Raw genomic sequence first — 23,849 nt, forward strand, 5'->3', positions numbered from 1 at the left:
AAGAAATAAAGAAGAGAGCAGCCAAACCAAAAAACAAATCCACCAATGACAACAAGCACTAAAAACTATACTAAAAAAAAAAAAGAAAACCGACAGACAGAACCCTAGGACAAATGGTAAAAGCAAATCTATACAGACAAAATCACACAAAGAAGCATACACATACACACTCATGAAAAGAGAAAAAAAAAAAATATATATATATATATATACATATATATAAAAAGGAAGAGAGCAACCAAACCAATAAACAAATCTACTAATGATAATAAACTCTAAATACTAAACTAAGATAAACATAAAACCAGAAACAAATTAGATGCAGAAAGCAAACCCTGAGTCTACAGTTGCTTCCAAAGTCCACCACCTCAATTTTGGGTGATCCGTTGTCTATTCAGGTAGTCCAGAGATGCAGGGTACATCATGTTGATTGTGGAGATTTAATACCCTGCTCCTGAGGCTGCTGGGAGAGATTTCCCTTTCTCTTCTTTGTTCGAACAGCTGCTGGGGTTCAGCTTTGGAACTGGCCCCACCTCTGCGTATAGGTCGCCTGAGGGCATCTGTTCCCACCCAGACAGGATAAAGGAGCAGCTGATTAGGGGCCTCTGGCTCACTCAGTCCCGGGGGAGGGAGGGGTACTGAATGCGGGGCGAGCCTGTGGCGGCAGAGGTTGGCATGATGTTGCAACAGCCTGAGGCTTGCCGTGTGTTCTCCCGGGGAAGTTGTCCCTGGATCACAGGACCCTGGCAGTGGCGGGTTGCACAGGCTCCCTGCAGGGGAGGTGTGGATAATGACCTGTGCTTGCACACAGGCTTCTTGGTGGCTGCAGTAGCCACCTTAGCATTTCATAACCATCTCTGGTGTCCACCCTGATAGCCGCAGCTCGCGCCTATCTCTGGAACTTGTTTAGGTGGTGCTCTGAATCCCCTCTCCTCGTGCACCCTGAAACAATGGTCTCTTGCCTCTTAGGCAGTTCCAGACTTTTTCCCAGACTCCCTCCCTGCTAGCTGTGGCACACTAGACCCCTTCAGCCTGTGTTCATGCAGCCAACCCCAGTCCTCTCCCTGGGATCTGACCTCCTATGCCGGAGCCTCTGCTCCCAGTCCCACCCGTCCTGGCAGGTGAGCAGACAAGCCTCTCAGGCTGGTGAGTGCTGGTCGGCAGTGATCCTCCGTGCGGAAATCTCTCCACTTTGCCCTCTGCACCCCTGTTGCTGCGCTCTCTTCTGGCTCCGAAGCTCCCCCACCCACCCACCCCCCATCTCCACCAGTGAGGGGGCTTCCTAGTATGTGGAAACTTTTCCTCCTTCACAGCTCCCTCCCAGAGGTGCAGGTCCCGTCCCTATTCTTTTGTCTCTGTTTTTTCTTTTTTCTTTTGCCCTACCCAGGTACGTGGGGAGTTTCTTGCCTCTTGGGAGGTCTGAGGTCTTCTGCTAGCGTTCAGTAGGTGTTCTGTATGAGTTGTTCCATATCTAGATGTATTTCTGATGTATTTATGGGGAGGAAGATGAGCTCCACATCTTACTCCTCCGCCATCTTGAAGGTCTCTCCCCTGGACACTTTAATACACTTCTGTCAGTACTTGATAGCACAACTGCATCCCCTCAAAGGTGAAGAAAATCAAAGATCCAAAAGCTACTATCAGCAGCCATGACCTAATTGGCATTTATATCCAACAGCTGCAGAATGCACATTTTTTTCAAGTGTACAAGGAACATTCAGCAAGTAGGCCATGTGTTAGGACATAAAATAAGTCTCAGTGTATTTCAAAAGATTGAAATCTTACAGGGTTTGTTTTCTGACTATGGTGAAGGTAAGCTTGAACTACATGATAATAAAGTGACTGTGTATTAAAAATTGTGGGATGGGGCTTCTCTGGTGGCGCAGTGGTTGAGAGTCCGCCTGCCGATGCAGGGGACACGGGTTCGTGCCCCGGTCTGGGAAGATCCCACATACCGCGGAGCGACTGGGCCCGTGAGCCATGGCCACTGAGCCTGCACGTCCGGAGCCTGTGCTCTGCAACGGGAGAGGCCACAACAGTGAGAGACTTGCATACCGCAAAAAAAAAAAAAAAAAAAAAAATGTGGGATGAAGCTAAAGCAGTACTTACGGGGAAATTTTTAGCTTTAAATGCTAATGTTAGAAAAGAAAGATTTTGAAAATCAAGGTATCAGCTTCCACATTAAGAAGCTAGAAAAAGAAGGGCAAATTAAATCCACAGTAAATAGAAGGAAGGAAATAATAATGATAACAATAGAAATAAAGGGAATGGATGAAAAATCTGGTCCTTTGGAAAGATCAGTCAAATTGATAAACTTCTAGCTAGGCTGTTCAGGGGAGAAAATGCAAAGGATACAAATTACCAATACTGGGAATAAAAAAAGAAAATTGGGGATAAATCTATACAGAATATAGAATTAGAAAGATAATAAAGGACTGTTGTGAACAACTTTATGCTAATAATTTTAATAACAAAATCCATAAGTCACAGAACTAACACAAGAAGTAGAAAATGTAAATAGCCTTATGTCTACTAAATTTTAACTACAAAGCAAATTTCAGGCCCAGATAGCTTCACTGGTGATTTCTATAAACATTGAAGAAAGATATGGTACCAATCCAACACAACCTAAATAGAGGGGGTGGGAATAGCTCCCAATCATTTTATGAGGCCAATTTTATTCTGATAGCAAAACCAGTAAAAGAAATTACAAGAATAGAAAACTGTAAACTAATATCCCTCATAAATATGCAAAAATTCTTAACAAAATATTGATATATTAAAACAATATAGAAAAAAATAATATATCATAACCAGTGGAGTTTTCCGTAGGATTAATTTAACATTAGAAAATCAATTAATATAATTTTTGATATTAATAGTACAAAGGAAAATCATAAAATATCTCAACAGGTGCAGAAAAATCATTTGACTAAATTTAACAACCATTTCCAATTAAAACTCTCAGAAAACGGGACTTCCCTGGTGGTCCAGTGGGTAAAACTCCATGCTCCCAATGCAGGGGGCCCGGGTTCGATCCCTGGTCAGGGAACTAGATCCCACATGCATGCTGCAACTAAGAAGCCACAACTAAACATGCCACAACAAAGATCCTGTGTGTTGCAACTAAGACCCAGTGCAGCCTAAATAAATAAATAAATAAATTTTTTTAAACTCTGAGAAAACAATGAGAAGAAGGGAACTTTCTCAACATGATATGGGGCATCTATGAAGACAACACAGCTAACGTTATACTTAATGATGAAAGTCTCAGATGTCTGCTTTCAGCACTTCTGCTGAGAATTATACTAGATGCTTTAGCCATTGTAATAGTTAAGAAAAAGACATAAAAGGCATGCAGATTGAAAAGGAAGAAGTAAAACTCCTCTATTTGCAGACATGATTTCTTATATGGAAAACACTAAGGAATCTACAAAAAAAGTTACCTGAACTAGTAAGTGAATTTAGCAAGGTCAGAGGATACAGGGATAATATACATACATAAATCAACAGCATTTCTATATACTAGCAATGAATAATTGGAAAATGACAAAAAATTATTTCCATTTTCAATATCATTTAAAAACATCAAATTCTTTGGGATAAACCTTTTTGGTTTGTACAGATGAATTGGGGATATAAGGGAGAAAACTAATAATTTAACTTGGGACAAGAAGTGATCTGGAAGAATTTTCGCACACAGTGATATCTGTGCTGAGTCTTGAAAGACAAGAAACTTCCAAACAATCAAAGGGATAATAATCACTCCAGACAAAAGAAAGAACATAAGCAAACATAAAGATAGAAATACTTGAGAAAGCATGGCACATTTGGGGATCTGAAGTAGTTCTGTGTGATTTGCGCACACGAGGAGGAGAGTAATCACGAAGAGGCTGAATTATGAAGGGCTTTATGAGTCTTTACTAAAGCATTTGCCCTTTATCCTGTAGCTCATATGGTGGGTTTTAAGTGAGAGAGACATGGTAATGTTGCATTTTAGGAGTTGGTGATGGAATAGGAGTTGAATTCAGACCTTTGCAGCTATTTATGTTGAGTTCAGCTAGCAGTAGAGAGGCAGTGATACTATATGGCTGCTTCTTAGGAATGAGGCATTAGGTTTCACCAAGCAATCCCTATTCCAAGATGAGGTGCATTCCAGCTTCTCACTTGACCCACCCAGGATCCTGTGTCCTGCTTTGGTGCCGTTGACAGTGGTGACCATCACATCTATTAAAAGAAATAGCACGGTAGCTGTAGTAGCAGCAAGAGCATTGCTAGCCCAGCAATTAGTACCCGACATAGCAGTGGCAATGGTACCCAACCAAGTGAGGAGACACCTGGAAGGCAGAGCAATATTTTTCCTGGCTCATGACACAGAAGTTGTTTACAGTACCTCTGGCTGGCATCATCAGGCTTTGTGAACTGCCTAATCATTTTGCCAAGGAATGGGGGTGAATATAGGAGGTTTTTTGTAATTAATTTAGGCTCACACTTAGAATGGTTAGTTTTATAACCCTTAGTGTATTATTCTCCATATCTGACTATAGGCTGACTATACATTGAATGAAGTTGTACATTCCTAGGCCCTAACAGGGAAAGAAGGAAACAGGCCTGGGTTTGAATGTCTGTCTCTGCTACCTAACTGTATAATCCATAGGTAAATAACCTAACCCCTCTGAACTCTAGTTTCCCCATCTGTATAATGGAGATGATAATGCCTTCCTGACAGGGTCATTGTGAAAATTAAAGATGTGTGAAAGCACTCAACACATTCTTAGCACAAAGTAGATTCTCGTATTAGTTTCCCTTCTTTAGCTTCTGTTGTAGTTTATCCTGTGTATTTGCTTTTCCAAACAAAGTTTGCTTTTTACTTTGACTTAAGGTTGAAATCTTCTCTACTACTCCCCTGTCCACCTTGGATCATAATACATTTCCCCCTGTGTCCTCTGTTATGTGCTTGTGGCATTTGGATAATTTAAGAAGGTATAGAAATTGGCAGCTTTGACAGAGGAAAATTTTGGCCAAAAGAAATAAACTAACACTTACGTTATATAAGATATATAGGGGCTTCCCTGGTGGCGCAGTGGTTGAGAGTCCGCCTGCTGATGCAGGGGACACAGGTTCGTGCCCCAGTCCGGGAAGATCCCACATGCCACGGAGCGGCTGGGCCCGTGAGCCATGGCCGCTGAGCCTGCGCGTCCGGAGCCTGTGCTCTGCAACGGGAGAGGCCACAACAGTGAGAGGCCCGCGTACCGCAAAAAAAAAAAAAAAAAAAGATATATAAATTGTCAGTGAATTGAAAAAGTAAAATAGTTTTATCATTAAAAGCTAAGCTTTAAGTCCTCTTAGATAAAGCTAAGACCCCTACTTGACCTCTTATCTTCTCACAATCCTTCAACAGGACTTCATTGACTTAACTAGAGAAACCAGACCAAGGGCAAAGGATCGCAATGGACTCTGTGTGATTGACCTAACAGGATCTGAGGAAGAAAATAGACCTATTGCCACTCTTGACTTGACTCTAGAACCCGTTGCTCCTTCCCAGAAAGAGCCAGCCAGTCTTCAAGCATGTGCCAGCCTCTCCAGCAAAGAGGTGATGGAAGGGCGGGTAGACAGAAGCTCTCGGCCTGCAGCACGGAGAATCATTAACAGTGATCCTGTGGATTTGGACCTTTTGGAAGAAACTGCATTTGAAGGTCCCCAGCCCCCTGTGTCCATCAGTGGGGGCTCTGTTTATCCAGGAGAGCCGAATTGTAGCTCAACCATATTCAAAGGTGACCTCGGCTTCTTGGCAAGCCTACAGCTATCTTCAGATATTCACTCCCTCCCTGCAACAAGCAATAATGGTAGCCGTAGCAATCAAAGGGCACCCTTGCCATGCCCACAGCAAGATGTGCCTTGCCCTCCACAAGCCTTGCCATGCCCACTGAGAGCTTTGCCATGCCCACTGCGAGCCTCACCATGTCCACCACGAGCCTCCTCATGCCCACCACGAGCCTTGTCATGCCCATCACAAACCATGCAGTGCCAACTACAAACTTTGCCTCCCCCACCTCAAGAAGGGCCATGCCCTCCTCAAGATGTGCCATGCCCTCAGAATGTGGCATGCGCTCAGCAGAATATGCCAAGTCCACCTCAAGACTCATCATGGCAACTTCAACACTCACAAAGCCCACCTCAAGACTCACTGGGCCTACCTCAAGATGTACCAGGCCCACCTCAAAACATAACGTATCCACAAGATGTGGCACACCTGAAAGACATGCCACAGTCACCAGGAGATATGCTACAATCATCAGGAGACATGCCACAATCATCAGGAGACATGCCCCAGTCACTAAGAGATGTGCCACAGTCACCAGCTGATGTCCTACAGTCACCAGCAGATGTGTCACAGTCACCAGCCAATGTACCACAGTCACCAAGAGACACGCCACCGTCACCAGGAAGTGTACCACATTCACCTGGAGAAATCCCACACTTATCAGGAGATGTGCTACATTCACCTGGGGACATGTCATGCTTGCCAGAAGACATGCCACACACACTTAGAGACTTGCCTCATTTACCAAAACTCAGGCCTGACTCTCCGCAAAATGATGTACAGAACCATGACACCCCTATGGATGTCTCAGCTCCATCCTCTCCAAGCTGCTCTCCCAACCCACAGTCTGAAACTTCCTTAGAGAAAGTTCCTTGGCTCTCTGTCACAGAAACTCCAGCCAGAAAAGAGATATCACTGTCAGAGCCTGTCAACCCCAGATCTGCCCAGGTGCAAGCACGAACACCACAAGGTGGGTTGTACAACAGACCATGCCTGCATAGACTGAAGTACTTCTTACGACCTCCGGTGCATCACCTCTTCTTCCAGACACTAATACCAGATAAAGACACAAGAGAGGTGAGATAACATGTCTTCCCCTGGGGATCAGGTGTCCTTTGTATAGGCCTAGCATGACGTTAGTATGCTACAAGGAGTCCATGCATGAGAGGACAGGCCCAGCTGAGTTAAGACATTTTTATCTTTCTCCCACTGTGGAACCATTCAGTGTAGAATCAGATCTGGGTACAAATTCAGCCCCACACTTAAAATCTGGCACTGAAGAAGTCACTTCACCTATCTATAAAATGGAGATAAGAACATACTTCACAGTATCATTAAAGGAGATAATATGTAAAGTGCCTGTTGGAGTGTCTGGCTCATCATAGGCCTTCATCAAATACTTCTCAATTCCTCTGCCTTTCCTTCCTCAATTCCTGATGCCCTCATTACAGCTTCCATATTACAGAGATAATAATACTCATGACACTTTGGTACCTTCAAAATTGTTACTCTCTAACTTGGGGGGAGGAAATTCAATTTTAAGATTTTTTTAATTGAAGTTGATTTACAATATTGTTTTAGTTTCAGGTATACAGCAAAGTGATTCAGTTATATATTTGTTCAGATTATTTTCCATTACACATCATTACAAGATACAGAATATTGTTCCCTGTGCTAGACAATAGATCCTTGTTGCTGATCTATTTTATGTATAGCAGTTTGTGTCTGTTAATCCCATACTTCTAACTTGTCCTTCCCCACCTCCCTTTCCCCTTTGGTACCCATAAGTTTGTTTTCTATATCTGCAAGTCTGTTTCTGTTTTGTAGATAGATTCATTGGTATTATTTTTTTGGATTCCACATATAAGTGATATTATATAATATCTGTCTTTCTCTGTCTGACTTACTTCACTTAGTATGATATTCTCTAGGTCCATCCATGTTGCTGCAAATGGCATTATTTCATTCTTTTTTATGGCCGAGTAATATTCCACTGTGTGTGTGTTTGTGTGTGTGTGTACCACATCTTCTTAAACCAATCATCTGTTGATGGGCACTTGGGTTGTTTCCATGTCTTGGCTATTGTACATAGTGCTACTATGAACATTGGAGTGCCTGTATCTTTTTAAATTAGAGTTTTCGTCTTTTTCCAGATATATGCCCAGGAGTGGGATTGCTGGACATATGGTAGCTCTATTTTTAGTTTTTTGAGGAACCTCCATACTGTTTTCCATAGTGGCAGCACCAGTTTACATTCCTACCAACAGTGTAGGAGGGTTCCCTTTTCTCAACACCCTCTCCAGCTCAATTTTAAGACTTTAACGGAAATGCTACTTCCCATTAGTCTTCATTGATCTGTAAGAACTAAACTAGATGTGTAAGAAAAAAAAATTGTGGCTCAGTCCCATAACATGAAGCTTTTTTTCATTATACCTAACCACATTCCCAACATGAAGAAGACTGGCTTGAAGTTGTTCAAGAATTCAAAAGGTGCTTCTCCTGTTGGAGCAATCCGTAATCCAGCTTAGTGGGTGTCAGGCATTCACATTGATTTGCCCTTAGAGAGTGAATTTTTTTCTCTCGTTTTAATTGTTCTACCTTCTAGTAGGCTTTATGTTTCCTCCTTCTGAATGACTTTCCCCAACACTAGCTTGTTCTCTTTTTTCCTATGAGTTTGCCTCTGATTGGCGATACATCATTCCATTATTGAGCACCTGGAGGACTTGAGAAAGTTTTTTACCTAGTCAAGGCTGTAGTCCTTTGTAGGTGCTACACAACCAAAGAAGCCATCAGTAGATACAGGTCCACCTTATGTGTACACATAGCTCAGATTACAAGGTGGCAATTAGGCTACACAGAGTGGCTTTTTCTTCTTCATCTTTATTTCTTAACTTCTCAAAGAATCTCAGCCATCTAGAATACATCTGTAAATATTTTCTGTCTCTTTTGATTACTTTTGGGCTTTTTATAAGTACTTCTTCACTAAGTCATTCTCCCCCCAGAACTTGTTTTTAGTGTGATGCACTTTATTTTCTATTCTAATTCATTGGGGGTTTTGGTCAGTACATTATTTTTTTTATTGAAGTATAGTTGATTTACAGTATTATATTAGTAATGGGCAAAGGATTTGAATAGACATTTCTCAAAAGATTTTCTGTATCATTAGTCATTAGGGAACTGCAAATCAGAATCACAATGGGATACCACTTTGTATCGACTAGGATGGCTATAATAATACTTATTATAGCCATTTATAGCCAATAAATATAATATATTTATTATATTAAATATATATTTAATAATATATAACTATTATTAAAATATAGTTGATTTACAATATTATGTTAGTTTCAGGTAAACAACAAAGTGATTCTGTTATTTTTTTCAGGTTACATTCCATTATAGGTTTTTACAGGATATTGAATATAATTCCCTGTGCTATACAGTAAATTCTTCCAAGAACTTCTTAGCCAGTGTCCATGCTGCCGCTAACCAGCCATTAGCCTTAACTCCTCTGAGTTATCAGTGAGATCAGGGGTTACCCTCAGGTGGCCTGAGACATAAGAAAGCTAACTGCCCTCTCCCCAGAAGGGCAATTCCAGCCATCACTGTTTTTCTGTTATACATAAACTATCAAACTTTGTTTGGCTTATGTTTTAAAATTAATACTTATTCTCAGATTTTAAAAATAATGCTTGCTTAAGAAATAATTACCCATGATGCTATCAGTCAGCATTTATTAATGTTAATAATTGGGTGTATTTCCTTCCTGGTTGCCTTTTTATGTGTAGACACTTTAAATTTTTTAATAATTGGGGGTTTTAACAATAATATATTTATTATTGTTGGTTTTGTTGTTTATAGAGAGTTTGAGTTTAGATGGTAGCTGTGGAGTTATACCGCTGTATGAAACCAGCTTCTGCCATCTATTGCATGACAAATTCTCACTCTAAATCTCAGTTTCCTTATCTATAAAATAGGAATAATAATAACATATATTTCTTACAGTTGTTGAGAGAATTAAGTGAGGATAAGTTGAATGTTAAAACTTATTATTATAATTATTGTTGTTATTATATCAGACTTTTTAATGTTTGTTTTTCTTTTGATGATGTGTCTATTACAGAAAAATTGAAAACTACAAAAGAACATATAGAGGAAAAATCATCCATCATTTCACCACCCAGATAATAGAAAACCACTTTTCATACATTCTCTTTCATTCTTTATATACATACTGTTTGGGGGTTGGGGGGGCGGTGAAGCAACTTAATATTTACTGTTGACTCAAAAAAGACCAACAAAATGGAATTCTTCTTCTAACAATAAAAGATATTTAAAGCATCTTTATTCATCTCTTTGTTTCAGTATCTGATATTGTATCATAGCTACCCCTAAATATCTTAATCACCCTTATTCCAAAATCAACTTAGGCTAGCTCTTAAATCTTTTGTACTTTCCTTTCTAATGCTATATTTTAACACAGATGAAATCATGTTACATGTAGAACTTTGTATTCTTATTTGTTAACTTAATATAAGTATTTTACCATGTCATTAGAAGTTTTTTAGATAAGGCTTTCCAGTCTCAGTTTTTTAAATTATGAATATTTAAAATGCATGGAAAACTTCCCTGTCTTCAACTTGTTCCAGAACCTCTAGCTTTTATGTCTATAGAAACCCATCCTAATTTATTTCTTTTTATCTCTGCAGAACAAGAGTCAAAAATTAGAACCTATCCCTCATCGAAGACTAAGGATGGTAGCAAACACCATTGAAGAAAACTTTCCCCTGGGGACTGTGCAGTTTTTGATGGACTTTGTGTCACCCCAGCATTACCCACCCAGAGAAATTGTGGCTCACATCATCCAGAAAATCCTGCTCAGTGGCTCTGAGACTGTGGATGTTCTAAAGGAGGCCTACATGCTTCTCATGAAAATTCAACAGTATGAACCTTAGCTTTTGGCGAATCTTCTGGGGAACCTGGACTCAGGGCACAACTTTCTCTTGCCTAAGATTTATTCATCTAACCATTAGAGAGGGTGACTTAGTATATTAGTATTATTTGTATTGCAAGTGACAGGAAACTCAATCCAAACTGGCTTTAACAGCTGGTAAAAGAGAATTTAATGACTCGTGTTACTAGAAACCTAGGAATAAGATGTGACTTAATTCAGTTCAGAAATGGTTACCAGGATCCATTTTTCAGCTCTACGTTGCTGTTTCTAGGCTTCACATGGTAACCTTCTCAGCCTCTAGCTTTTACAACATTCTTAGTACAAGAGAGGGTCCACTTCCTTTATAATCATACAGAGTTCTGAAATTGAGTCTTATAGGTTTTAATTGGCATAACATAAGACCTGAGTCCATCTTTGAGCCAATCATTGTGAACCGAGGAATAGAATATCAAGATTGACATGCTTTGCAGACTTCATCCCAGGGTCCTAGTGGGTAAAGCCAGTGGGCTAAGAATAATAAAGAGTTGATTTCTTCAAGGCAAAATTGGGGTACTAATGCTTCCCAAAAGACAGGTGGATACTGGGTAGCCAAAGAAAATGAACTTCCACTACCCTCAGATGACATGGTATTGTATCAAAGCGTGGGCAAGAGCACTGAGGATAAGAGGAGGCTTCTTGCTTCTATCATCTTCGAGATCCCATCCCTTCTTCCACTAAACTCTCCAGAATTCTAATTGATGTCACCTTACTTTCAGGCTACATCCAGCTAATGCCAAGACAGTGGAGTGGGACTGGAAGCTGCTCACTTATGTCATGGAGGAAGAGGTAACATAGCAATTGCAAGCAAAAATCTTTTGCAGAGGAGGTTTTTTGTTTGTTTTTTTTTTTGCGGTATGCGGGCCTCTCACTGTTGTGGCCTCTCCTGTTGCGGAGCACAGGCTCCGGACGCGCAGGCTCAGTGGCCGTGGCTCACGGGCCCAGCCACTCCACGGCATGTAGGATCTTCCCAGACCGGGGCACGAACCCGTGTCCCCTGCATCGGCAGGCAGACTCTCAACCACTGCGCCACCAGGGAAGCCCTGCAGAGGAAGTTTTAACTAGAAATAAAAGTGACTGTAAATCTGGTAGTAACGTCTTTGCCATTATTCCTTTCTTTTACTCCCCCCAATCCCGACCAAAACATTCCTATTGAAATGGTATGTGCTGTCTTCCAATTCAAGATTGAATACATTCACTTATCCCTCTCCTTTTTCAGATTCCATTTAAAATAACAGTAAATGAATAGAGAAATATATAAACCTATGGCACTGAAAATAAGGGGAAAGACAATAGATTTGAATGAAGATTGGAAGAGCTAAAGGAAATATAAGAGTGATGACTGATGAAGCTAGGCTGAGAAAGCTACAGGCTAGAATACATGAGGAAGGGCTGTAGCCAAAGAGGGAGGAAATCTGCCCTTTAGAGCAGAGAATTTTTGGACTCAGAAACACAATATATAAGAAGGTTGAAGTAGGATATGAGCTGTAAGTCTGTTGAAAGCTTGTAGATGGAACTGATAATCTCTGTTTTTGAGTACAGAAAGCTCAGTTGCCAGGTTACCTACCTTTCAGGCAAAAAATCAGAGGATTCATTGTCTAAAAGAAATCGAATGAACCATCTGTCATAAATGAAGGCAGCTAGTGTAGAGTTGGTGCTCCAGAAAAAAAGTCTGCATTCTGACCTTTAGGGATCCCTAAATTTAATTGCCAGCTTTCTGTCTGCTAACCCAAAAGCACTTGGATGGAACAAATTATTGTCAACTTAGAACTCTATACTCAGCCAAACTATTAGTCAACTGTGAGGGTAGAATAAAGACATTTCCAGACATGTACAAACTTGACAAAATATCCACACACCCCATTTCATAGGTTACTTGAAGATATGCATACAAAGAATAGGGGAACAATCAAAAAAGGGGGAGACACAGGATCCAGTATCACTAGATCTAATCCAGAAGAGTAAGGAAGAGAAGTCCTGAGATTACTGCAAATAGTAGACCTAGAGGGCAATCACTCCAGATTGGAGCAAAAAAATACAGGGCTTTAAGGAAGCATGATCTGGGAAACACCACCAAGAGGGTAGACAAGGAAGCTCCAGGCCCTTATTCCCCAATGGAGATACCAAGTTAACAACAATATATGGACCAGAATACCTTTGTGAAAACTCTAGAGACCAGTTGAGAAGTTGTAGTACTCAGGCCAATGCATAACCAAGAAGGTACTCCATTGAAAGGAGTAGGAAAGTTTGTGGTGTTTTGTGTGTCCATGCCCCTCCCTCTACCTAGCATAGCACAGTGCAACTAGGAGGAAATCTCCCATACCTTGGCTCCTCCCTTGGGATGGAAACAGAAGAGTGGACGTTGAGTCCAGTGTCCTGGCTTGCTAGGAGAATAGTTTCTGTCTTACCTGACTCAGAGCACTGTTGAGAACAGTGGCTTAGTTTTCTGGCTGAAAAGAAATGTGAGCACTGCAGCATTTTAGAGCTGCAGAGAGTATGCAGTTCCACAAACAGGTACTGGGGGAGCAAGAGACCGTGGGCTTTCAAGAAGAAGTAGGGGCAAGCCACTTGGGAAATTAAGGCAGATAAAAGCACACACACAAGCTCAGAGAAAACACATCTCCAGTAAAGGTCTGAGAGGTCTCAGGACCTTTAGCCAAGCTGATTGGTGAAGGTCTTGCCATGCATGAACTCAATGGATAAAGACTGGGAAAGGTGTTTTTTTCGAATGTTTAAATCTCAAAAGAAGATTACAAAGCATACAAAGAGGCAGGGAAATGTGGCCCAATCAAAAGAATGAAATAAAGCTCCAGAAACTAACCCTAAAGAAACACAAATCTCTCAACAAACACAACAAACACAAATCTCACAAACATACTGACAAAAAAAATTTTTTAACTATTTTAAAGATGCTCAAGGAGCTAAAAAAGAACACAGACAACAAAATGAAGCAAGAAAATAATGCATGAACAAAATGAGAATATTAAATTTTAAAAAACTGTAGAAAATAATCAAACATATCCTGGAGCTGAAAAATACAGTTACTGAATTGAAAACTTCACTAGAGGAGTTCAACAACAGTCTTGGTCAGGCAGGAGAAAAAAATCAGTGAACATGAAGAAAGGTCATTTGAAATCACTGAGACAGAGGAGCAAAAAGAAAAGAGAATAAAGAAAATTGATGAGCACCTAAGGGACTATGGGACACCATTAAATGGACCATATACACATTAGAGAAGTCCCATAAACGGAAGAGAGAAAGGGGCAAAGAGCTTATTTGAAGAAATAATAACCAAAAACTTTCCAAGTCTGAGGAAAGAAGTGGGCATACAAATTCAAGAAAGCTCCAGTGAGAATAAACCAGAGAGACCCCACACCAAGACACATTATAATCAAACTGTCAAAGGTCAAAGACTTTTTCTTTGAAAGACTTTTTCTTGAAAGCAGCAAGAAAAAAGTGAATTATCACATACAAGTGAGTTTGTATAAGACTCTCAGCAGATTCTCAGCGAAACCTTGCAGGTCAGAAGGCAATGGGATGATGTATTCAAAGTTCTAAAAGAAAAGAACTGTCAACCAAGAATACTATATCTGGCAAAACTTTCCTTTAAAAATGAGGGTGAGCAGCAGGAGAGAAGTGACACATCAATACAAGATCCTCAATAAGATTATCAGAGATTTCTCATTAGAAACTGGAGGCCAGAAGTTAGTGGGGCGATATATTCAAAGTGCTAAAGAATAAAAGTCAACCAAGATTCCTGTATCCAGCAAAACTGTCCTTCAAAAATGAGGGAGAGGGCTTCCCTGGTGGCGCAGTGGTTGAGAGTCAGCCTGCCGATGCAGGGAACATGGATTCGCGCCCCAGTCTGGGAAGATCCCACATGCCGCGGAGCGGCTGGTCCCGTGAGCCATGGCTACTGAGCCTGCGCGTCCAGAGCCTGTGCTCCGCAATGGGAGAGGCCACAACAGTGAGAGGCCCGCGTACCGCAAAAAAAAAAAAAAAAAAATGAGGGAGAAACTACTGGGCATATACCCTGACAAAACCATAATTCAAAAAGAGTCATGTACCACAATGTTAATTGCAGGTCTATTTACAATAGCCAGGACGTGGAAGCAACCTAAGTGTCCATCGACAGATGCATGGTTAAAAAAGATGTGGCACATATATACAATGGAATATTACCCATAGAAAGAAACGAAATTGAGTTATTTGTAGTGAGGTGGATGGACCTAGAGACTGTCATATAGAGTGAAGTAAGTCAGAAAGAGAAAAACAAATATCATATGCTAACACATATATATGGAATCTAAAAAAAAAATGGTTCTGAAGAACCTAGGGGCAGGACAGGAATAAAGACGCAGATGTAGAGAATGGACTTGAGGACATGGGGAGGGAGAAGGGTAAGCTGGGACGAAGTGAGAGAGTGGCATAGACATATATACACTACCAAATGTAAAATACATAGCTAGTGGGAAGCAGCTGCATAGCACAGGGAGATCAGCTCAGTGCTTTATGTCCACCTAGAGGGGTGGGATAGGGAGGGTGGGAGGGAGACGCAAAAGGGAGGTGATACGAGGATATAAGTATACGTATAGCTGATTCACTTTGTTATACAGCAGAAACTAACACACCATTGTAAAGCAATTATACTCCAATAAAGTTGTTAAAAAAAAAAATGAGGGAGAAATAAAGACATTCCCAGATAAACAAAAGCTGAGGGAGTTCATTTACTACTATCCCTGCTCATCAAGAAATGCTAAAGGGAGTCCTGCAGAGTAAAATGAAAACTAAACAGTAACTTGAAGCCGTATGAAGAAATAAAGATAAATACATGGGCAGTTATAAAAGCTATTATTGTAACAATGGTTTGTAACTCCACATTGGTTTTCTATAATGTATTAAGAAACTAATACATTTTTAAAGTATTAATCTAAAAGCTAGTATTATTGTAACTCCACATTTTGTTTTCTACATAATTTAAAAGATTAATGCATTTAAAAGAATTATTAGTGTATTTTGGGGCACACAATATATGAAGATATAGTATTGTGACTTCAACAACTAAAAGGGGTGGGAACAGAGCTGTAAAGGAGCAGAGTTTTTGTGTGTTATTGAAGTTAAGCTGGTATAAATTCAAAGTATTATAATTTTAGAATGTTAAATGTAATCCCCATGGTAACCACAAAGACAATAGCTATAGAATGTACACAAAAGGAAATGAGAAAGGAATGTAAACATTTCACTATGAAAAAATCAAAGACAATAATGCAGGAAATGAGGGACAAAGAAACTATAAGGCATTTACAAAACAAATAGCACAAGGCCAGAAGTAAGTCCTTCCTTGTCAGTAAAGGGAAACCAATGAATTGTGCATGCCTGCCTGCTGTGTGACAGACACTTACGCTGGCTTTGGTAAGGTTAGAGTTATCACCACATAAATCACAAGGACACTGAGACTCAGCGGGGTAAGTTAAATACGGGATGGAGCTGAGTTTCAAACAAACAAATAAATAAGGTCTGTGCACCACCAAAGCCCATGCTCTTTACCTGCATCAGTTAGGCTTCAACAGTTAGGATCATTTCACCTGTAACAGGAAACCCAGCTCAGACTTGCTTTCACAGTAAGGATATACATCAGCTCATCTTACTAGAAGTATAGCAGTGAGATAGACATCATGGTTGCTTGATCTAGTAGCTTGGCATAGTCATTTTTTCTGTCTCTGTTCAGATATCCACAGTTTAGGGTTTATCCTGAGACTGATAGTTAGGTTCAGTGAAAGAAAGAGACTGACTTTTCAAGCTCTAGGATTGCCCTATTTGCCCTCTTTTATAATGACCTAGACTGCTTGCTCTCTCCCAGAAACCTCTCTTTTAGATACACACTAGTTGACTCATGGGCCTTCCCTTGACTTAGTATTTATGAGAGCCCAGTGCTCAGTGTCGTCCAGGAGATTGAGAGGAAATACTTCTCATTTTTTCTCCCCCAGGGACAAAATCTGCCCGGGCGAGTCCTTTTTCTACGTTATGTAGTACAAACCCTGGAAGATGATTTCCAACAGATCCTGAGGAAGCAGCGACAGCACCTGCAGCAATCTATTGCAAGCACTGTGCTATCCTGTGACAAGCAACCCCACAATGTCAGGTAACCAGCCATCTGAGCCCTGGGATGACAAGAGGTAGGGGCTGTAAGTGGGCAGCTACTCAAGTCCTGAGAACATCAGGTGGATGAGATTTTCTAGTAGCTAGATAGTATAACAGGGATAGTTATTACAACTATAAACAGTCCTAGAAGAAAACCTCTCTGTACCAACTGTGTGTCAGATGCCATAACTTGTGTGGTTTTTTCCCGAGGACCATCAGACTTCCTTTAGTCTATTTCAGTATTGTTCAGACGGCCTTGTGAGATCCAGGGGGAAAACTTGACTTGTGTAAAACTTTTCACAGCTTTTATAAACCTAAATTTATTTCCATCCCCCTGAGTAACTCAAGATAAATCTCATTTGTCACTACTACTTTCTGAAAAACCTATTATTATAATAGGTCACGTGGCTGACAATAAAGTACAGTAAGGTAGCAAGCACGTGTTCTTTTTTTGTAGGATCAGGTCCAAAGCTTCTGGAAGCTTCAGAGTGGGGAACTACCATATCCTTATACCAACGGGGTGAAATGTGGTTTATAGGGTAGGGATCTCAGGCTAGAATTTTCATCCTGAAACTACAAGCTTTGCTTCTTTTGGAAACGGTTCTCACCAGCATTCCTTTTTTCAGAGCATCATTGAGATTTTTTTTCACTCACATTTACTTTCTCATATGTTCTGGCATATTTGTTAAGAATAGTTTTCACAGGCCAGTGTGGGATATTGACTATTATAACTCCTTTAATTAGAAAAGGGGGACGTTTCATTATGTTCTAAGTAACAGTCCGCTTTTTCTCCCTTAGTTTGCATGCTTATATCCATTTCCCTAGATGTACCATTTTATGTAAAGTTTAAATGTTAATGATTATAGGGGGTAGAAAATCAGTAAGTAGAGAAACTACAGAGAGCACAGGATAGCGTAGTTGGGTTTAAAATTGAAAAATAACAATTTAAATAGTGAGAGCAACTCTCCTGACCATTCTGCTTTGTGAGCTTAGGCATTGGATTGGGAGATGGGAGACATGAACCCAACTCAATCCAGTGACAAGTCACTCACTTTCATTGTGTGAGCCTCTCACTATACCCAACACTATACTCTTGGGTTTAAAGATAGGCATTGGTAACCTCTAAATGCAAGCCACATACTATATTTTGTGCTTTATCAATGAAAAAAATCAGTTCCAGCTGGAGGGGAAACCAGCTGTATTTGATTCAAAAAGAGAGGGCTATTAGATTGAGGTTGTGGTTACACGGATATGTGCATGTATTTATCAAAACTCATCAAACAGTATATAACTGTGCTTTGACCTCTAACGGGTGGGACAGTTGTCAGAGCTTTCTGAGAGGCTGTTCCCGGGTTATAATCCTCAGCTTAGCTCAAATAAAATTTTCCATTTCCTTCTTAAAATAAAAAAATTTCATCAAACAAAAACCAGTGTGCAATTTATTTTATATGTTATACCTCAAAGATAAGTTTTTAAAAAGAAAGTGATGGTAAGTCAGTCTCCATATGACCCCTTAAGGGATTTTCTTTTCTTTTGTTAACTGTGCATACAAAGAATAATCTAGTTCTACATGATTTAAGAAATACACTAGTCCCCAGATCCCCTCACCCACATTTTCCTTTCCCAAGGGGTAACTACTTTCAACTCTTTTATTTAAGTGATTCTTTGGATTTTTACCTCTTTATGGCTAAATAAACTGCTTGTGTTGCTAATTGTTGATTTTTCATTGTTAGCTATTATCTATTAACTCCCCACATGAAAGATGAGGAGTTAGCTCTTTTTCCTCTCTACCTCCTCTCTCTCTCTCTCTCTCTCTCTCTCTCTCTCTCTCTCTCTCTCTCTCACACACACACACACACACACACACATCCCAGCCCCCATGCCATTAATAGAGTTATATCATAATCTTGTTTAGATCAATATCCAATGTTTCCATCACTATAACTATGTGTGCTAGTCAGAGTTGAGCCAAGTACTAAACTGTGATTACTTTTTCTTTCACTCATACTTTTTTGTTTTCCTTAGAGTTAATAACTGCCTCATTTTTAGTTTCCTCGTATTGTTTGTGCATATCAGAAGTCAACCCTAGATTCTCTGCCGTTTGGTTTAAATATCCCATCAAGATGTTTATTCACACTGGGTTAGTCTTATGAAGTTCTTCTTCTTGAAGATCTGTGGTGGAACGTTTTGACCTCCTTCAATCTGGATTGGTTGTCCTCTTTTCCAGTCTTTATCATAAATGTGAAAATTCCCTTCACCTGTTTCCAGTGTTGGATCTCTGTTTCATATCTTCTCTTTCTTGGTTTACGCCCATGTTTTTGATAGATCAGTCTCCAGTAGCTTCTTAGAAAGGTATGTGGGAAGTAAAATTTTTGAGATCTTGTATGTGTGAAAATATCTTTATCTTCCCACACGTTGATTGATAAGTAAGTATAGATATTTAGGTTAGAAATATCTTTTCTACAGAATATTAAAGGAAATCTTCCATTGTCTTCTAGCTTCCAGAATTGCTGTGAAGAAGCCATAAGCTACTTTGATTGCTGATTCTTTGTGTGTGCCTTGATTTTTTTCTCTGGCTGTTTATAGAATCCTCTTTTTGCCCAATATACTTGTTTTAGATCTATGTTCATCTAGTATGCTGGGCATTCAATGGGCCATTTCATATCCTTCATTCTTGGAAAATAGAATTTTCATTCCTGTTATCATGTTTTTAATTTCCAAGAGCTCTTTTTCTTTAAATGTTCCTTTTTAAAAATAATAAATAGTATTCTGTTCTTGTCTTTTTCTTTCATGGATCCGTATCTTTTCATATCTTTGATTATACTAATGATAGCTTTTGTTTTTGTTAATTCCCTGTATAATGTCTGTTTTCTCCAAGTTGCTTTTTTGAGGAGAAAGGAGGGTTGGTTTGGCTTTTTGGTGTTTATCTCTCATGTTAGAATATGTCCATAGATGTCTGGTAAACTTTTGTAATCTATCCACGTTTAAGGGTGACTCAAAAGCTCTTGGAAGCTCTGAGTACAGGTGAGGACTTGTCATTTCTGAGCTTCCCTGTAGGTGGAACTGGCTGTCCATTTCTTAGAAAATACTTCGTCAGTGTCTTTAGGTCTTTCCTCTTGGGCTGGATGAGTTTTCCAGAAAAGACTTCAGATTTCCTACAAGAAGGATAAAGACCAGGATGCCAGGTTTTGGGAAGACAGTTCTGGGAAGGTGGCAAGGATCTCTGCACTGAGCATGCATAGGTTCACTTAGAGCCCCTGTTTTTGCTTTGATGCCTTTGCCTCCCAGCTGTGCCTGGTATCCCAGTCCAGAGACCCTCTGTTTTACCTCTCCACAAAGTTAACCTGTAGTCTTTAGCACTGGGGGAGAAGATCTAAAAGTTTCTTAAACAGATTACAAGCCGTCATATTTATTTTAATTTACCCGCTTTTACCCTAACTTCATGGAAACCTCATACTGCCATTTGCAGCACTTATTGAAGGTTTTTTTTTTTTTCCATTTTTTGGTGAATAGGATTAAATAGGATTGCTCTTCTCTACTGCTGGCTTAGGATTCAGCTTTCTTACTTCTGCCAAGTCAGTTAAAATTTACCCCATTGCCAAAGTCATAGACTTAGATTAAACATCATCTAAACATGACATTTGCCTTATTTACTTAGTTAATTGGTTACTTTGAATTTTGTAATCAGCATCTCTTACCCAACCCCTTAAATCAAAGGCTAGGACCTTGACAATTACCTACATCCATCCCCCATCATCCACTTTTCGCACCTTCTTGCACCCAAAGTAATTGGCATCCTGAATGTTCATCATGTTCCTTTCCTTTTTATATAGTTTTATTGCATCTATATGTGTTCCTGCAAAGTATATATTTTTATTTTAGCTCCTTTTAGCTGTATATAAAAGAGTATCATGTTGTATGTAATCAATTGGTACTTTTATATTTCACTTACTATTATAGAGTACTAAGATTTGTCCATACCTATCCACTGTAGCATATTCATTTCCACTACTGAAGAATATTGTTTTGTGAATATACTTCATTTTCCTTCCAGCTTCCAGATTTTTACTGTTATTATCTGCCCTCCTTTTCTTCCCTTCTTTGTGGACTTTTTAAAAAATTATTTACTGTAGTATTAGTGGCATTTTAGGAGGGAACAAAATTAGATGTGTATATTCAATCCATCATTTTTACCTGGGTTACCTAAGTGATCATCAAAAGTAATTTTGACTATATGAGATGTTTTTACCTTACTAACTTTGTGAGCCTACACCCTGTGTAAGGTTTGACTCCACTGCACATACTCTAAACCTTGGTTATTAGCATTAATAACTGACATCTAATAATAGAAAGCCAACAAAGTCATCCAGTCCAACTTTCCACTTTGTCAAGGAATGTTCCTGGTCAGGAAGCCACAGATAGTGCTCTTTGACCTTGGAGATACCTTTCAATAATTCTAACTTAAAGAAAAATATTGATGTTTTACTTACCTTTTGTAACCTTACTACAATTAAATGCAGGGTTTCCATTAGACTTTTTAAATATTGAAAGTAGCCTAAGGACCCTCTGTGTTGCCTTTAGGGAAATCTAGAGGTCTAGGAGCCCATGTTAAAGTTGCAGTTCTGAGCACCATATAGTAAGACAAAAGTTTAAACTTTTTCTTTCTTATCTTTTTTCCATTGCAGGGATGTCATCAAGTGGTTGGTCAAAGCAGTAACTGAAGACAGATTAACTCAGTCCCCAAAGGAGAATCAAACCTCTCCAGGAACAGGAATCTTGAAGGCCAGCAGTAGCCACCCTTCTCCCCAACCTAACCTCACAAAGAACACCAATCAGCTGTAAGGAGCAGGCAGAAGTTATCTTTCCTGGGGCTATTGGGATTTACTGTTTTAGAGAACAGCACCACCCCCTAAGAGGAGTTTCCCCAAAATTAGCAAGCTCTTATAACATAGGCTGGTTTTTACTAAAAACTATCTTAGTTTGACTAAAGGCTAAATTCCTAATTCCAAAGGTAAAACAAAAGCAGATGCTTTCCCCCTAGATGAATAGGACTTCACTAAGTGAATATAAATTCACAAAGCCGAAATGGAACAAAAGCCAGAGGACATTGCCCTCCCTTTCCTAGATTCCAAGAGACAATACAGGGTTACAGCTACTCACCACTTCATCTGTCCACTGACAGAAGAGGAGTCATGCGTAGTGGGTGTTCCAGCAGCCTCTTGTCCTCAAGGACCTGGGTCTCTCCTCCAGTCCTGGAAGAAGAAGAGCAGTTCAACCTGCAGGTTCCAACAGATTATAACAGCAATGGCTCAGACCAGGGCAGGTCCTATTACCTCAGACCACACTGGAAAGAGATTCCTGGCATTTCTTTAATGGGATTGAAAGTGGTCTTGGCATTTTTTGAGAAATGCCAGGATTTGGGGGCTGGAGCTGCCCTTGCACAAGTAACCTGCTATTCCATGTCAATTGTGTTAAAAATGACAGTCACACTTGATATTTCAAATACAGCATTTGTGCCTAAATTCACAACGCTATATAATAATCTAGTTGCATTGACCTGATTTTCATATAAGTACTATGGGTTTTCACTAATTTAGGAGACAATCTTGTACCTAAAGGGAGAATGTTTTGGAACAATGAAATATTTGCTTGAGCAGATTGGGGAAGGTCCTAAAGTAGGGAAGTAGGGTTATCCCAGAACTCAGTATATAGACCCAAGAGAGAAGCAGACACTGTTCCTTAAATGAAAGCTAATATAATAATAATAATAGTAATAAATTTATTGTAAGTAGATATTAGTAGAATAAAATAGGGTCCCCCTAAAAGTGATCATGATCTTAACAACAACAGTAGGCACTGCTGTTTACCATGAATGAGTGCCTGTCTGCCAGATATCTTAAACAGCACAACTTTATGAAATAGGTGGTATTATTTCTCCTTTTTTGAGATGAGAGAACTTAGACTGAGAGCAGTTTAGTAATTTGTCAAAAATTGATCAGCTTGTCATTGCTGAACCAGAATCTGATGCTAGAGTCCCTGTTCCACCTATTGTGTCACTGGCTACAGATTTTCTGAAAACAGAGCCCTTCCTTCCCTCACAAATAATAGTGCATGTTAGAAGAGGCTAGCTTCAAGGCCAGGCTCACCTTCTGAGGGGTTGCCCAGATTCCTCCTGCCACATCAGCCTGGCTGTCTCCCACAGTTAGGTCTGATGAAAGAGAGGGTCACGTTTCACCAGCTGAAACTCTGAGACTGAACTTAGTAAAAGATTATTGTAAAGGAACTAGTAACAGGAGAAGACTATATGGTAAATATGTATTTTCTCCTATCAAAGAAATTCAAATAATTGTTAGTCATTCTGGACCTGTTTCTTCATCTGTGAAATAGAGAAGTTATAGGTTAGGTGATCGTTAAAGTTCTCTAGACCCTTAAGATTGTATGTTTCTCTTTTTGAATTTAAAAGCAGCTTGCTTTTACAGCTCAACCCCAGGTTCTGAGAGGTTCAGATAGTATGATCTGGCAAAAGGGATTCAGGTAGGTGAAATTGCTAATAAAAGCATGCTGATGCTTGAGTAGTTCTCCCTGACCCTAGTGTGTGCTTTACAAGATCCTTTAGTACACTGGTGGGGACCTCATCCCAGCCAGTAGGGTAGCTCTTTGCCAGACCCTCCCGCTCATTTGTGTTCTGTGTTCTGGACTCAGGATTGTATGCCAGCTGCAGAGGATGCTGTCCATAGCCGTAGAGGTGGATAGGACCCCCACATGCAGCTCCAATAAAATTGCTGAAATGATGTTTGGGTTTGTGCTGGACATTCCTGAGAGGAGTCAGAGGTGAGTCTTAGTTTTTTTGTTGTTGTTGTTCGTTTGTCTTTTGTTTTGGTCTGGGAACAT

General features: G+C 39.9%; 1 protein-coding gene across 6 annotated transcripts in view; it reads left to right on the forward strand.

Moving 5' to 3' along the window:
* SIMC1 (SUMO interacting motifs containing 1) overlaps window positions 1–23,849 on the forward strand; it is a 97,519-nt gene that overhangs the window by 46,410 nt on the left and 27,260 nt on the right. For 2 of the 6 annotated variants that reach the window (XM_073802814.1, XM_019942731.3), the window contains exons 2-7: window positions 5,402–6,901; window positions 10,537–10,769; window positions 11,537–11,606; window positions 16,805–16,959; window positions 21,644–21,796; window positions 23,661–23,789. In XM_073802814.1, coding sequence (XP_073658915.1) covers window positions 5,402–6,901; window positions 10,537–10,769; window positions 11,537–11,606; window positions 16,805–16,959; window positions 21,644–21,796; window positions 23,661–23,789 — 2,240 coding nt within the window. The other 4 variants (XM_073802815.1, XM_019942734.3, XM_073802816.1 and 1 more) reach the window with 4 other exon arrangements.

This window comes from Tursiops truncatus, chromosome 3 (assembly GCF_011762595.2).
Source record: "Tursiops truncatus isolate mTurTru1 chromosome 3, mTurTru1.mat.Y, whole genome shotgun sequence".
Lineage (NCBI taxonomy): Eukaryota > Metazoa > Chordata > Mammalia > Artiodactyla > Delphinidae > Tursiops > Tursiops truncatus.